Source organism: Littorina saxatilis, linkage group LG3 (genome assembly GCF_037325665.1).
Source record: "Littorina saxatilis isolate snail1 linkage group LG3, US_GU_Lsax_2.0, whole genome shotgun sequence".
In the NCBI taxonomy this organism is placed as follows: domain Eukaryota; kingdom Metazoa; phylum Mollusca; class Gastropoda; order Littorinimorpha; family Littorinidae; genus Littorina; species Littorina saxatilis.
The window spans coordinates 54,849,920-54,866,603 of record NC_090247.1 but is presented as its reverse complement, the minus strand read 5'-3'; the positions used below and the strand labels follow the sequence as shown (position 1 = coordinate 54,866,603).

At 44.0% G+C, this 16,684-nt stretch overlaps 2 protein-coding genes across 2 annotated transcripts in view; one reads left to right on the top strand and one right to left on the bottom strand.

Annotated features, from left to right (window-relative positions):
* The window catches only part of LOC138962701 (uncharacterized), a 223,453-nt gene that overhangs the window by 111,339 nt on the left and 95,430 nt on the right, over positions 1–16,684 (bottom strand). The gene's annotated exons all lie outside the window — the stretch shown is intronic.
* LOC138962698 (uncharacterized) lies at positions 1,012–16,044 on the top strand. The gene is made up of 3 exons (XM_070334622.1): positions 1,012–1,275; positions 7,601–8,481; positions 12,503–16,044. The coding sequence occupies exons 2-3, from the start codon at positions 8,263–8,265 to the stop codon at positions 15,356–15,358; spliced, it is 3,075 nt and encodes a 1,024-aa protein (XP_070190723.1). The 5' UTR covers positions 1,012–1,275; positions 7,601–8,262; the 3' UTR covers positions 15,359–16,044.

The following is a 16,684-nucleotide window of genomic DNA, read 5'->3' as shown; positions in this document are numbered from 1 at the left end:
GAGGGAGACAACCAGCTTGACACAGGTGTCGTGGGTGAGGTAGCGACGGATGGAGACAACTGGGGCACGAACTCAAGCATAAGCTTATCCTACGTGACCCATACAAAATGAATACAAAATTACACAAATGCACAACACGGTTGACGACAACATTAAAGTTTTTAAAGCAAAAAGTGTGCAGTTGAAAGACTGAACTACAGTGGAACCTGCCCTTGCGACCACCTATCAAAAGCGACCACCTGCCCTCAACGACCACTCCAAAAGATCCCACACAAGGGTTTTTTCCTTATAATTCACCTGTCTGTATTGATCACCTGTCTATAACGACCACGGTTGTTATGGACAGGTTCGACTGTCGTATGTTCGTGCTTCTTGTTCTTACCGTTGGTGTTCGATGTTTCAAGATTGGTTTGTGTGTTGTGTGACTACGGTGTAATATGTCAAGGTGTGTGTGTGTGTGTGTGTGTGTGTGTGTGTGTGTGTGTGTGTGTGTGTGTGTGTGCGTGCGTGTGTGTGTGTGTGGTGTGTGTGTGTGTGTGGTGTGTGTTGGGGAGGGAGGAGTTTGTGTATGTTTATTTACTTTTGTGCGTGCAAGCGTGCTTGTCATCATTTATATTCTATCTTAGCTGGGTTTGTAGGAAGTATGGTTCAATCGACTTCTAGTCCACATACTGTATTTGGCATTGATCATAGAACCTATATATCAGTGACCTGGCTTATTGAAAAGTACTCGTGTTAGCTATTCACCTAAAGGAAATTGACGGTTCCTAAAAAAGACGAAGTGTGAATTACCATGACAAGTACAGCTCCTAAATCATACAATGTACCGTAACACGTTTATCATTTTACTTTGACCAAAGAAAGGTAGAAAGTTTCATTGAATAATAATGTCAATCAAACTGTTCATGCGCCTGTGATTTACCCACTCCGTCGTGTGTCGCGTCGCGTCTCGCCTCGGCATTGGTCTCGGCTCACAAGTCTCGGCCATTCCCCGTACCGAACTGCCTCCCTACGGCAGTCCCTGTCCTCAACAAATTGTCGTCTGCTGCTCGTAAGGTCAAGCAGACGACAAAAGGACTCCAGGGAATCCTTGGCACCAACAAGTGCAAGAAATGCGAAGAAATAAGTGCACGATGATCTGACCGAGTGTGGAATAACCGGGTTGAAGGCTTATACAGTTCTGTGTTCGTTGTTAAGTGCGTCGTAGGCGGCTTACGCCTGGAAGTTGGAACACAGTTTCTTTTCTTCGCTGAAACAAAAGGAAGAGAACATGGCGTAAGTAGAAATATTTCATTACTTCTGGTTCGTTGTAATTGAGGTATTTGAAAAAAAAGAATGTATTCTATATCCAGAGACCTATTAGCGTGGGGAAAGATGACTGTTAAGTGTCTTTTTTTCTCTTCCATTGTGACTCTCGTCTGCCTCCCTCTCTTACAATTTTTTTTTTAAATAGAATGAAAAATAAATGATCTTATTTATTTGGTACGACTGGATTTTGCTCCGTACTGGATTTTTGTTTTTTTAGTGTTTATTTTTTCAAACGCACCCCAGATGCAGATTCCTTTACATATCATTAATTAACTTCGTTTGTGAGAATGTAGTTTTCAAAGAAACTGAAAGTATGCCGACATTTATCCTGCTCAAGATCCGCTGTAAAGCACATTTCAATTCAGTGGAAAATACAGAAAATTATATCTATCGCCTTAATTAAGTTAAAATACATCGAACGCAGAAGAAGAAGAAGAATTAAGTTTAAAAAAAAACCACGGTAAAAACCAGACCCTATTGTGGTATTCGTAACAGACTGAAGAGATTTTGCTTAACGTCACTGAGTCGAATTTGAGGCTTAGTTGAGGGTTACGAAGACAGGCTGTTATCAAACACCTGTAGAGATAAAAACTAAATCGTCACAAATCGCCCCATAACAACGCTAGCTCCTCTCTCAACGCGTATGATCGTCAGTGGTCACTTGAGAAGATCGTTCGAGTGCGATAAGGCATTCGGGGTGTTTTTGTCAGGTAAGTGTCAACTGCGAGAGAGAAGTTGTTCAATTTGCTCCAAATTCTTATGTAATAGCTGGACAGTTTCTGGGTCAATGGTTTACGAGTGTGAGAATTACCTTCCTGAGTTTGATTCGTCACGACTGCGTGTGTTCGGAAAACAATTAACAGTTTCTACCGTTATTTATAGAATGCTTGAGACAAAATAAAGAAAGAGTTCTGGATCACTGACAACAGTTTGGAGCAGTGATCCGGCAATGGTTGTCAGACAGTTGGACTTTGTCACAGCTTCAGCCCTGGAATAAATGCTGATATGAGCCCCAGGTATTACATGCAAATCTAGTTCTTAGTCGGATAGTCTCATATAGGCCTATATACGTTATTTGTATTTTTGACCAAAATTAAATTGTACACAGATTGAGATCTCACAAGCGGTCAAGGTGAACAATGACTGTCAAGTAATTTGTAAAATGTCATATTTTGGTCAAATATTCCGAAAGTTTCAAAGCAATCCACCAAATCATTACGCCCGGAAGACGCTGAACACTTTTTGTTGCACTGTCCAAAATTTAAAGAACATAGAACCATTTTATTCAATAGTCTGCCAACGCACGCTCTGGATTGCAAAACACTTTTGTTTGGAAATACTGATTTATCTATATCTTTGAACACGAAAATATTTTCTGCTGTACAAGATTACGTTATGTCAACTGATCGCTTCGGCTGATATTATATTAACAGTGACAGCAACAGATGTAGCATTCTCTCTCTCTCTCTCTCTCTCTCTCTCTCTCTCTCTCTCTCTCTCTCTCTCTCTCTCTCTCTCTCTCTCTCCCTCCCTCTCTCTCTCTCTCTCTCTCTCTCTCTCTCTCTCTCTCTCTCTCTCTCTCTCTCTTTATTTGTATAACATATTATGAAATATTTTGAAAGAAAAGGGTTGAAATTATCACTTGTTCGCCATGTCTTGTTATCAGAATGTGTATTGATTATTAGTTTTAGAACGTGTCCATAAGCAGTCTGCTTGTTAACGTTCTTAATGTTGGTACTGTATATAAGATGTATACAAGAAATTAATAAAAAACACGCTTAAACCAAATCATTGCAGACTTTTTGTCATAATACCCCTAAAAAAGGACGCAAAAAGTCCCGTTTTTGACCGCTCTTGCGATCGACACCTGCATCAGTAGGAATAGCATAGCACGCGAAATACGCAAGGTAGCAAAACAAAACAATCTATTCAGGGTAGATAATTGGTTTGACTTTCCTGTCGTATGTCAAAGTTGCAAAGTTTTGCCTATTGTGATTTCTTGTCAATTTTTCATTCGGCTCTTCTGTTTTTGTCTGGTCGATTTTGAGGGTACCCTTACTTGAGCGGCGGTCACGTGATTCCTGTACAAGAAATATTTAATCCAAAAGGTGATCCTGGAGGTTAAGTGAACGGTCTTAACTGGAATATACAGTTTTAATGAAATGACACGGGGATTAATGCTTTAATTTGGGTTTGAAATTTGTTGCAACAATTTTTTGGCCAAGTTTATATATAATGTACTTCTGGTTTAGTTCAACGCACTAGTCGTAAAAGCATGTTGGGCGAATTCTGGATTTGAGAGAGAGAAAAAATCTGTCTTCTTCTTCTTCTTCTTCTTGGCGTTCGCAGAGGTTACACAATCAGTCCAGCACTGGTGATAAATGTTGTCGTTTTCTCCAACTCCTGTCGACTGCCGTATAGTTTGGTCTGCAAGGGAGTTGGTGACGGCCACACTTCTTTTCGTTCCTCATCTAGTAAGGGACATCGCTGTAAGATGTGTTCCGCTGTTTGGTCCTCTTGACCGCAGGCACAGGTTGGTGATGGCGCCAGCTTGAACTTTCGGTTCATGTGAGCATTGAGCCTGTTGTGGCCAGTACGCAGCCTGATGAGGTTGACTTGCTGCTCTCTGGACATTGTGTGGTAGTCATCTCTGTTTGTCCTTGGCCTCATCAATGCCTTGATGATTGTCTTCTGCTCACTAAAGCAGAAAAAAATCTGTGATATATTGTCCAAGACGAACATGTCGTTTTTGTTTGCGGCTAACGGTCAATACTGCTTTTAAGAGAACATTGCATGTGTTCTTAACGAGTGTACCATGGCAGTCGGGTTCACATAGCCAAGCTTTTTATCACAGACAAAAAGAGCTCTTTATGTGACAGACACAAAAAGGCACAGCAGCTTTTTTGTCAGTCTCAATCACGAACAAAGCCGACCCAATAAATCAGTGATCACAAAATTGCTCCTGCTCACGTTTCTAACGGCTGTATGGGGATCAGCATTTGTTCCCCCCCCCCCCCCCCCCCCCGAGCGGCGCCCCATAACACGTAGGTATTGTTTCGTCAATACACCTACAATGTACAATACAACTAGGGGGTGTTGTTAGAAACCAGACAGAGCGTTGGCGCTGCAGGTCTGTGCGATTCAGTGAACAATTAGTGCGCGTAATTCAAACACTGTGTATTTCGGTCAGCTGTGAGAAAGGAAAAGTAGGCCTACACAGGAGGGGTGCATTAGGTCTGGTCCGGCTGGTTTCTCTGTCAATGTATCATAAGAATCGATGGGCTAGATAAACAGATAGCCTTTGGTGTTTACGTGTAACATTACGGCCTGGGTTAGTCGCATGGCTACCATTCGTGACGCAATACTGTGGACCACTGCTTACACTGCACGTGCATATGGTCTAAACTAGATGATTACCCGCTTCGCCGGGAAGAAGTAGAGCCGAATACCCGGCCGTCGCCGGGTGTACGCCGGCATCGCCGGCGCACGAAGGAAGGGAGATCTAAAAATAGTAACGTGCAGTGACCTTCTAAATATAGTAACGTACAAACGGGAATATCGATTGACGCCGGCGCACGAAGGAAGGGAGATCTAAAAATAGTAACGTGCAGTGAAAAACTAAAATCGGTTCAGCGCTGCGCGCTGAGAGCACGTGTTGAAATATCTCATCGATCAGGTTGTGTCCGGGGTCTCTGTCAATAAGCCCACCAAATTTGAAGCAGATCCATCGAGAACTTTGGCCGTGCATGGCGATCAATCACACACACACACACACACACACACAGACACAAGTCGTATTATATATAGATACCGGGAGAGTATCGATTGTGAAAACTTTCCCCGCGTTTTAGCGCTATGTTCCTTCCCATTAATAAGATCAGTGAGACCACTTCAGAGTACCTCTTTGTGGACCTAAGTTCTCACGGTTTGCGTCTGCTATAATTATTTATGGATACTTGCCAGCACTGAAAACATAGGCCCTAAGTCAATCAGCGAAGACACTGATCGGGACTCCAACGCAGAAGAGATTGGATAACGAAAACCTTTTCCAAAATGGGAGTGAAAGTCACTTCTTCATTCAATGCTCGTTATTCTCTCAGGAGACTGGTTCCGCATAACTCTCACTTACTCCATTGCAAAGTGTCGTCTGCAATTAGAGCGCTTACGTCCCCTTTCTCAGAAACCATTCTCCTTTTTACTTTCGTTGAATTAATTTGTATAGTTACATAGCATTTTTGAGTGTATCATTACAGGTGTGTTTACATTACAGCACAACGAATGCCCTTTGGACCTCTAAGGATAAATTCGCCAGTAAACTTCTCCAAAATTGCTTCTTTAGGCCTACTACTATGTCTCAAATGTAGTTTTGCATTGTTGTGTGTAAAATGGGTATACAGCACAGCTGATCATATTACAGACATAAACATGCATCGACAATGGAAAACAAATTCCAATGATTTTATCGAGTATTTATCGAGTATTTATGTAGACATGTACTGCTTTAATCTTAGCATGCACCCATTTGATTACTACTATGGTTGAATCAGTTTATCACCGGTAACTGTCAGGCCATGAGTTATGATACGAAAAGTGCTTTTTGTTTGTTAGTTTACTGGTTCTTTTATTCATTCGTTCGGTTCTTTTTCGTTGTTTTCGTTTGTCGGTTGATTTTTTCTTTGTTTTTTTTCTTTGTTTCTTTCTTTGTTCGTTTCTTTCTTCCTTTCTTTCTTTCGTTTTTGTGCAATAATGCGGTCTCATCTTTGCTTGTTTTCAGTAAGATATTGGACATATATGTTTGTGATATCTCATATGCAGTTCGGTTTTTACGAAAGTTCAAGTAAATTTACCTTCACTGCTGCATAACATTGACTCGTACAGCCCTGTTAATTAAGTCTGTTATTGTTGGTTGAAAAACTTGATAAAAAACCCACTTATAATCGACATTTGTATAGATCTGCAACATTCAAACACTGAGATGTGCCTGTTTAATAACTTTCATGGAACAATTCCAATATACATTTGTTCCTATAAAAGTAGTGTTGCGTTGCTGAAGCTTGAATTCTAAACCAATCCTCCGGAAAACTACTTTGAAGTGGAAGTGTCAATGGCACATAAATTGTGTCATCACACAGTCGCACTTTACATCTTGCTGTACACTTGTCATTTCTTTGACTAAAATTGCATGTTATTCCTTATCTCATCAACAAAGGGAAGTAAACGCTCTAAATGCGTACGACATGTGTAATACAGTACATGAGAGTTAAGCGGAACCAGCGTCCAGGCACCTGAGTGAATAACAAGCATTGCAATTAACAAGCGACTTTCATCTTATTTCCTTTTTTCCCTTTGATTAGTACCGACGAACATAGGCGATCAGTGTAAATTGTCCATGAAATAATTGATAATAATAAAGATTAAGGCACTACGTGTACCACAGAACCTTGAATTGTATCCATGGACCTCACACTTACAGTATTATGTACAGCATCAAGTTATGTGCACACACAAGAATATATACAGGTGCATGAAAGTATTTTTTTTTTTTTTAATATTCACACAAAACAGAATCAGTGACGAGACGGGTAAGATCCACTATTTACATGTCCATGCGAAATATGTACTACAACAGACCTAATCGGCGCGAGACATAAACTAACTCTACAGAATTAAAAGCCAAGATGACAGAAACATCAACAGTTTTATTTTACCTCATTGTTTTTGCATTTCACATAACACATTGTCTAATTTTGGAGCCTTGACCTATGAAGAAATAAATGTTAAACTGAAAAGGAACACAGGGCAAAGATTTAAAATGTGTGATGGCTTGGTATGCAGGTTATACACCTACGGTACTTGGTTTGTGGTTCGTTCTGGGGTATTGGTTTTCTGTCTGTCTGTCTCTGTCTGTATGTCTTTATGTATACATGTATGTTTGTATGTCTGTCTGTCTGTCTGTCTGTCGGCCTGTCTGTCTGTCTGTCTGTCTGTTTGCGTCTGATTTGATCTAGGTTTGGGCTACATTTCTAGTTGTTGTAATTGTTGTTGTTTTTGCTGCTAAGCTGCTACTGTTGTTGTTGTTTTTGATGTTGTTTATTTTGTTTTTTTGCTGCTGAGCTGTTGTTGTTGTTGTTGTTGTTGTTGTTGTTGTTGTTGTTGTTGTTGTTGTTGTTGTTGTTGTTTGTATGTTGGTTTGTGTTTTTGTGTGTGTTTTGTGATTAGTGTTTGTTTGTGTTCAGTGTAGTTGTTTTTCTCCAAAACCACAAGCAAACAACAATCCCTTTGCATTTTTCAGCGTGTGGATATTCTTACCTGAGCACCAGTTTCACAAGCAGCGGACTCAACGTGTCCCTGGCTGCTAAGCCGTGAAGAAGATCTGTCACCTCAAGTGCTGCCGATCCGGGCAAAGACGGTTTGGTTGCTCGGCGACCGTCAAGTGTCGTCTGCCACAAGAGACCCACACAATCTGTTGCTCCTGTCTGCTGACCCCAATTACTCTGCAACTCAGGATGATCTGAGGAGATTGGAAACGCTGCTGGAGGCACTTGACCGTAATTTTCGTGGAGTAGCAGTGCTTGCATTTCTATGGATAGCTGCAGACCTAAACGTAGGCATTTTTGCGAAATGTAAAAGTGACAAAAACCATACTGACACGAGAGAATTTGTCCCATGACTGCTTGCCTTCACAAGCAATTTCAGTCAAAAAATCTAAGCTAATCTTTGTTAAAAAAAAAAATCAAATTTTAATTCTTTTATTCCGGACAATGATCCGTTTTTAAGTATCCCTGTTGTGTCTTCCTTGGACAAATTGAAAACCAGACACTTGGTGACTTGAGAAAATAGACAGGGTTCCACGTGTACTCTTCAATGGATACCAAGATGAAGCCGCCACCTCCGGATTAAAACATTCACCAAAACGACAAAATTGGTACCTCCATTCAACAACTGGAGGTGACGATGGTGGTGGTCGGTTCCCCGAGGGGGCGGAGCGGAGGAGGGGGAGGGGCGAATGCGGCTAAAAGTTCGGGTGGGATGGACGAGGCTAAGGTGTGCAGCGTTGCCTGGCAACGACAGCACGTGCACTACGAGCAGAACAACACCAAGGCCAGCATCCAGCAGGCAGCCCATGGCGGGGACGCCCTGCCTGTCGTGGAGCTCAAGCCCTTCACCAAGAAGGTGAGGTTTTGTCTCTTAACTCTGTCTAAGTTGGTTTTGTTTTTTTTAAATTTATTTTGTACAACTCTCTTTGAAGATATTTATAAGGTTTTTTGTTTGGAGTAATTCGTTCATTTCTACTCAAAAACAGCTTTGCATGACGTCTGGGGAGAATTGTAACGGCCTGATAGCTGAAACGATGAGCACTCTCTCCTCCATCAAACGGCTTCAAATGTAAACGAATTCGGCGTTCGTTTTGGAACAATAGTATCACACAGCATTAAAAGAATCGAGTGTTTTGAACCCGGGTTTGTTTTTTTAACGTAGGCCTACAAACGCCATTGTTAGTAGGCCTAAATCAAGATCATATAGACGCTGAACAATGCGTTTCCTGGCACAAATCTAACCACTATTTAATTGTTATTATGCATATTAAAATTAGCATTGGCTTTCCTAAGAGGTGTGTGCATTCCAAAAGATCTTTCCGGGGTCTAAAACATCAAACAGCGGTTCCTTCACGAGCCGCTGGACATAGAACCTTTCAGTTGCTGGGTCATAAGCGCTTTGACTTGCTTGGAGTATAGTATGAATATAGTTCAATTTCGAAACTGAAAAGATATTCACTGTGGCGGTTGTAGGCCCTGACCCGGACACTCCCTGCACCCGCCAGGTTGCGAAGCGCGTGAGGTCAACACTGGGCGACCATGATTGATTGACTGATCCCTGGATTTGTCACGCTCGATCAACCCCAGGTTGTCTACTCTCGGCTTTCTCAACTTTTTTTTTTACTGTACACGTTCAAGTTCACCTTTGTCAAAACTACTTATCAGCTACACACTGGAGACCGTACTTGCGGAAATCTTTGTGTGTACCTTTCAGTCAAGTGGAAGGTAACATCATTCTGTACGTAAATCATCATGTAAACCTCCCACAGAGCATCATTCCTCTTTGGACACATGCTGAATTTGTGAGCCGTCCACAAAATTAAATTCAGATCATACTTGCTGGGAACGACCAATGAGTTCTGAGTTCATGCTGAAAAGCACCGCTATGACTACTTCCTGTCTGGAGTCAAACATTTTGTTGATATAATTTCGCAGATTGGCATAGTTTCAGTTACGAAATCAAGTTAGCAACAACACAGATATTAAATATTAAAGGCATTGAGTCCTTCTCGTGAACAAGTTTAGCTCGCCAACCATCTCAGGTCTGGCCATGTCGGCTTTTAAACGACGTAGGATCATTCCTCCAATTGGACGAGAACCAAAGATTCACAGCCCGTGTGCTTTATGTGCAGAGTGAATCATTTAGTGATGAACTAATTTCACAGATTGCTATTGGTGTCCTTTAAGAAATGAATGCATCAAATAATTCCTACTCAGTACTCTACACAGAAAGGATCCAGGGTGTTAATTTGGGGTATGCGTCCAAGAGGAGGAATGTTCCTACGTCGTTTAAAAGCCGACATGGCCAGACCTGAGATGGTTGGCGAGCTAAACTTGTTCACGAGAAGGACTCAATGCCTTTAATATTTAATATAGGTTGTGTCTACAAGTGAAAGACCAGTTATCTAATGTAAAAGCTTCGATACGTTTACGGTGATCAATAGGATGTTTTACACGGGAATGATGATATCTTTAACAGTAGTTTATTTTCTTCAAACACAAATGTTAACTTTTCGCCAACAACATAACTTTAAACTCCGTTTACACGTTGCATTACTCTCAGCTTTTAACATTGTTTTAAGTTCTGCCATTTGTTTCGCAATGCAACTCCGCGAGTGGAGGGTGCCTACAACCACATACGTTCAGATTAGCAACTATCGGTGCATTATAGTGTTGGTCTGATCCTGTCTGTCTATTTTCTTGTCTGTCTGTCTGTCTGTTTATGCCTCTCTGTCTGTCTGAATGTGTGTGTGTGTGTGTGTGTGTGTGTGTGTGTGTGTGCACGCGCGCGCGTGTGTGTGCGTGAGTGCGTGCGTGTGTGTGTGTGTGTGTGTGTGTTAGTGTTCGCGTCTGTCTGTCAGTCAGTCTGTCTGTCTGCGTATGTGTGTGTGTGTGTGTGTGTGTGTGTGTGTGTGTGTGTGTGTGTGTGTGTGTGTGTGTGTGTGTGTGTGTGTGTGTGTGTGTGTGTTAGCGTCTGTCTGTCAGTCAGTCTGTCTGTGCCCCTGCGTGTGTGTGTGTGTGTGTGTGTGTGTGTTTATAAATATGTGTCTATGTGCCGAACTTATCAGACGCAAACAGGTTAATAGAGTTCAGCAGTCTAAAAGGATCCTTTTAGATAGTTAACAATCACGCATTTCATACCACGGCAGTTAAAAACATGTTCATTTTTGAAAGTTCACCTCGATGAACTCGCACACATAAACATGAGGGAAAACTTTCAGTTTGTGAGCCGTCCACAAAATTAAATTCAGATCATACTTGCTGGGAACGACAGACATGCTGTGTGTGTGCATTGATCACGAGTTCCACTGAAAGCGGATCAGGCCGCTGAACACAAAGAACACCGTGGGTTGCACTTCCATTAGGGTCAGAGTCTGTTAAAGATTCCTTCCTTCCCGAGTAAACTATCGGAGTATTGGTCATTTGGGGCCCCCTTGTACATTTATTTCACAAAAAAATTCTTTCTTTTGTATTTTCCCCCATAAATCAATTCGATGCGATTGGATGATAGGATAAACAAAATTAATGTGTGTTGTGTCACCTCATTCAATATGCTTGTCGATTCTTAGACACTCAGTTGCATAGTGTGATCTTCTCTGTATCAGTTTTTAAAAAGAGTTTGTTACAATTATGAATTTTCACTGTTTTTCTTCAGTCTGTCTCAGGCACAAAATATACAGTTTCTGGTTGAGTATGCAATTGGATTTGTCACTTGGTAAAATTATGTGGGGCTGCACATATATTCTTGAAAAAATATCAATACGAGTAAAAAAAAAAATTAAAAACAGATGTCGATAATACATGTAATAATACGGGGTTTTTTGTATCGATAAACAATCCACCTGATTTCTGTGCAAAGTGGGACATGTTTTTTATGTATAAAATCGAAGATTAACAAAGGCGTCAATTACGAAATTAATTCAGTACAACTTCCTTGCTGTGCACAGAGAGCAGCCAAGCAGTACATGTTTGGCGTGTGTCGCAGAGAGCAGCCAAGCAGTACATGTTTGGCGTGTGTCGCAGAGAGCAGCCAAGCAGTACATGTTTGGTGTGTGTCGCAGAGAGCAGCCAAGCAGTACATGTTTGGCGTGTGTCGCAGAGAGCAGCCAAGCAGTACATGTTTGGCGTGTGTCGCAGAGAGCAGCCAAGCAGTACATGTTTGGCGTGTGTCGCAGAGAGCAGCCAAGCAGTACATGTTTGGCGTGTGTCACAGAGAGCAGCCAAGCAGTACATGTTTGGCGTGTGTCGTAGAGAGCAGCCAAACAGTTCATGTTTGGCGTGTGTCGCAGAGAGCAGCCAAACAGTACATGTTTGGCGTGTGTCGCAGAGAGCAGCCAAGCAGTACATGTTTGGCGTGTGTCGCAGTATGATTGTGTTCGTGTCCCATTTAAGAACAGCTGGGGGCATCGTGATTTTAGAGACAGCCTTCACTTTTTGCATTAGAAGTGTTTGTCTGTCTGTCCGCTTAAAATACCGCTGGGTCGAAGATCAGTTAATGTGACGTTTTGTTTTGTCATACATTACACGTTCTTATAATATACTTTTCTATTTGTTTTTCACCGAGATTATGGTCGCATGTTAATTTGAACTAGAATGTCGTTCGCAAGATCTCAAAACAAATAGAGGGATAGGAAGTGAACATCGCCAACCTTCTGTTGTCGGTTGGGCGGAGAATCGAGACGAGAACCAACGATCATTGATGTAATTGTTGCTTAACAATAATAGAAAAGATATCATATTGATAATGAGACCTTATTTAGCACGAGCCACGGAGAATCATGCTCTCCGCGCTTAACAAATTAATGTTAAAATTAAAAAATTGAATGCTTGAGTTAATTGTCGGACGCTTTGCCTGAATCTGCACGTCCATGTTACAGGTGTGGCGTCGCGAAAAGAGCCTGCCCAACTTCTACGAAAAGCCTTTGCCAAGGGACGACCAGGCGGTAGAGACAGCGCGCATCGCTCGCAACGCCCCGCAACCCAACATCGTTCGCTACATCCGCGAGCTGAGCGAGCAGCGCAAGACGGTGGACACGCGACAGAGTGCGGACTCCACGCAGCGCTACCGCTCCAAGCTCCACCCCAAGGCAGACTTCAACTTCGAGAGCAGGGCGGTGTCGGAGCACCAGCAGGACCTCATCCCTAGCTTCACCACGCGCCAGGAGCGCACCAAGACCACGCTGGGCGATGAGGCGGGTAACGGGGTAGTGGGCGGCCCTTCAGCATCAGCAGCGGGCACCACGACAGGCACTACTAGCGCAGGGGGCGGAATATCGAGTATGGGCGGCGTGTTGACGGAGAGGTCCGGCGCGACGCTGGGCCGCGAGTTTAGCAACCTGATGGCGGCCTACACACGGGACAAGCCCCTGCAGCAACAGCATGCGGTACTGACCGGAGGCAAGCTGTCCATGGCCAACCTGGGGCGCCGCCCACTGCTCTACCTAAATCCCTTCTCCGCCTACGGCGCCAAGCAGCCGTGGAGCTCGATATGCAGAGAGAACTCGCCAATGGGGCTGTCTCCTCGCCAGGCCGTCAGCCTCTCGGTGTCTCCACGCGGCGGTAGTGGCGCGCTGCATGTCTCATCGGCCAACGGTCACCCGCCCCGTCGTGATCTGGTGTTGTCGGGCAGCTGCTTCCACACGCCAGAAAAAGTGGTGCTCCAGCCACTGAGGACGAACCATCAGAGCGCTCACCGCTTTAACCCCAAGCTGGGGGCCGCACAGGACTCACTCATGATGCTCAGTCGTGCCGGGGCGCCCACCGTGCTGGAGAAGAACCTCTGCTTCGATCAGGAGGTCCGACTGGACCGGTGCCGACGGGAGAGGAGCTTCGCCGCCGTCAATGACACCAACGTCCTCTCCTCGGCTCACTACGTGGTCTACGACAGCCAGCCCACGCGAGGGGAGATCACCCTGATGAAGGCGCGCGAGGCTAACAAGTCACGTGACGGCAGCAAAATGGTGTACAGGAGGAACGGGATGCAGAAACCCTTCGGCTCCATCCCGGCCCTCGGCCAGAGCCACCCCAATGTCATGCTGGGCAGAGTGTACGACAACAGCCCTCGCTCCATCAAGTCGGAGCTGGGAGACTCGGGCATCATGAGTTCTCCAGGGGAGCCTGTGGACGCCGAGGATGTAATTGGAGGCCCTGCAGCCTTCCCTCGCGACCTGGGCGAGGAGCCCATCCCTGAACATCCTGGGGACTGCGAGGATGGCGTGCGCCAGCTGAACGCGGTGGAACTCAACATGTGGGCCCCTGCACACAGCGTGGCTGTGTTGGACGACGTGGAGATGCAGTCCCCTGACCAGTACCGCCGTCCTCTCAGTGACAGCGCCGCCACGGAGACCGTGCACGAGAGAAACGAGATGACGCCCATGTCTGCTGAGAACAAGGCGCGTATGCTGCCGCGTGGAGGGTCGTTCTCAGAGGTGGTGGAGATGGACAGGGAACACACCGGTCACACGCCTCGCAGGGAGGCCTTTGGTCTCACAGACACCGCTCCGGCTGCCCTGGCTAGTAGCGGCTGGCAGGAAGCTCAACACTCTGAACCTGGTGCTGAGGCCACGAGCAAAGAATGTACAAGTAATGAGCCTGGTGAATCAAGTGTCCCTGTAGACTCTAGTACAATACCAGGCCCAAGCGAGATAGATTCACAGCCCGCAATCATAGCTCCAGATACGTCCATATCTGAGAGTAAAACCAACGAGCTGGTGGAAAACAAAGACTCGTTGAGGAAAATATTCCAGGAGAGCACTGGGGATGGGCCTGCTTCTCATACACAAGACATGGAACTGGTTTCTGTCAACTCCACCGCTCCGTCGTACGGAAATATTAATAGTGCGCGGGATCCTTTCGTCGATCAGGTAGCAGTAGTATCCGAAAAAGAGCAGAGTGTAGACAATCCAAAGAGTGATGAGCCCCTTAAACCTAATGGCGAAATCAAACCGGATGAAAGTGTTTCCGGCGTGCACAGTACACCTTCTGTGGATGTACCTACCGATTTAGCGAAGGAGAGTGAAGGTAATAAGCCTCAAGAAGATCAGCAGGTTCCAGCTACTCAAAACATTGCAGACAACGAATTACCATCAGATGCTGCGAAGAGTGCAGTAACCAGCGACGAATTATCATCACAATCACACATGCCTGACACAGGTGCGGGAGAAGCTACTGGCAAATCTGAAGAGTCCGATCCTCCGTTGAGCGATGCCAAGAAAGAAGTTCCTGAACAGAGCCCCTTGTCTGCACGCGAATCGAACACAGACACACTTCAGGCCGATTGTCTGGACAGCGAACGCAACGTCTCCAAAACTACCCCACGGATTGAAGAAAGTGCCAACCAAGGCCAATCAGCACAAGATGAGGTTGAAAAGGAAGAGAAGACTTCAGAAGAAACAATTCCTACAGGCGATCAAGGCTCTAATGAAGCAGTCCCTGCTACATTGTCTGAAAAGGATAAGAGTGGCAAAGACAATAACATTGACCTGACTACAGTGAAACCATTGTCTACAGACGATGGAGTCAATCCTCCAACGACTAGGTCGGAGCAGGCGATAGAAACGGTTACCAAGGCCAATGTGCCAGCAGAGATTGAAGGGGAGGCTGGGGTGGAAGCCATTGTCACGGTTACCACGGAACCGGCTCAAACCGGAGACAACTTTGACGGTTCTAAAACGTTCTTAACAACAACCAACGTGGAGTCGGAAGACTGGCAAAATAATATGGTCAAAGTATGACATCTAGCTAGTGTGTGTATAGTGTGTGTTTGAGCATCAAGAATCACTCCTCTTGCAATTTTTTCCTTTGCTATCGTACCTAATTTGCAAATGTCAAAAGGCGACTTAAGAACGCTAACAGTGCGATGTGCATTTACTTCAGAGTCGACCAATGTACACTTTGGTCAATGAAATAGTATTAACTGATTGTGGTATGCAAGCTGAACATATATATACACATGACTGGTTCTTCGACAAAACACAAATGGTTTCGTTTCTTCATAAGAAACAAACCGCTGAGTAAGGTCAATATAAACACCAGGATTCTGTTGATCAAGTACAAGCATGTTGGTGTATTCAAGACTTCTGTTTTGAATGATGCTTGGATTGTGGCGGGAAAAGCTGTTTTGTGTAGATTTTTAAAGCTGTGCACCTGAATAAATGTAGTTTTCGAAAGACTGAGAAAAGATAGAACAGTACCGACTTTGGTAACATGTGAAGAAGAGAATCTTCCTCTCCATCAGTGTGAAGAAATACATAAACTTATCTTCATGTCTGCTCGATTTTGCATTTAGAACGCCAAACATTCGCCATTATAAATCGTTCCAAAATCCGTTTTACGAGCTCATCTGTGATATTCCTGAAAGCATTGTTTTATTGTTGCTTTGTCATTTAATTTCTTGGTATAAAGGTAAAGAAAACTTCAAGTGCTATTTTTGTGTGTCCCATTGAAGGGGGTTTCTTCTGCAGTTAGTTGCATATGAAAGGAAGGTTTTCTAACAAATGTTCAGGTTACACCAAGTATTAATCTGAGGAAGCAAAGGCCAAGTTTATCTAACTTATTGTGTCAAATTATATACAGCTAAAGCTGGGGACATTAAATATAGGTCGAGTGCAAGTAAAGCTGAGCCGGCATTAGTCTATGACACAAGTGCATTATCTACAATGTAGGATGATGCACAGTTTGAGTTCAATGAGGATAGGTGAGACGATGAAGGGGGAATGTCTCTTAAGGGGAACAGCCGATCTTTTGATAGTGTCCAGAATCGTAAAGCTGTATGTCCATGTCTAAGAAGTGGCACACCGGTTTTGTTTGACATGCTATTTACCTTTCGACACAAGAAAACAATAGACATATTTTGTGTGCATAATAAATGTGTGTTTATGTTTAAGTTGTGGTAAGTCATGTTCATCAAAGCAATAAGGAGTGTCTTTTGTTTCGTGAATGTCTCTTTTGAGTAGGTTAAAAGCACGAATCATTTCCTGGCGCGCGCTCTCTCTCTCTCTCTCTCTCTCTCTCTCTCTCTCTCTCTCTCTCTCTCTCTCTCTCTCTCTCTCTCTCTCTCT

Coding starts and splice junctions, on each gene's coding strand:
- LOC138962698 (XM_070334622.1), top strand. CDS start 8,263: ATGGTGGTGGTCGGTTCCCCGAGGGGGCGGAGCGGAGGAGGGGGAGGG. Junction 8,482..12,502: donor TCAAGCCCTTCACCAAGAAG/GTGAGGTTTTGT, acceptor TCCATGTTACAG/GTGTGGCGTCGCGAAAAGAG.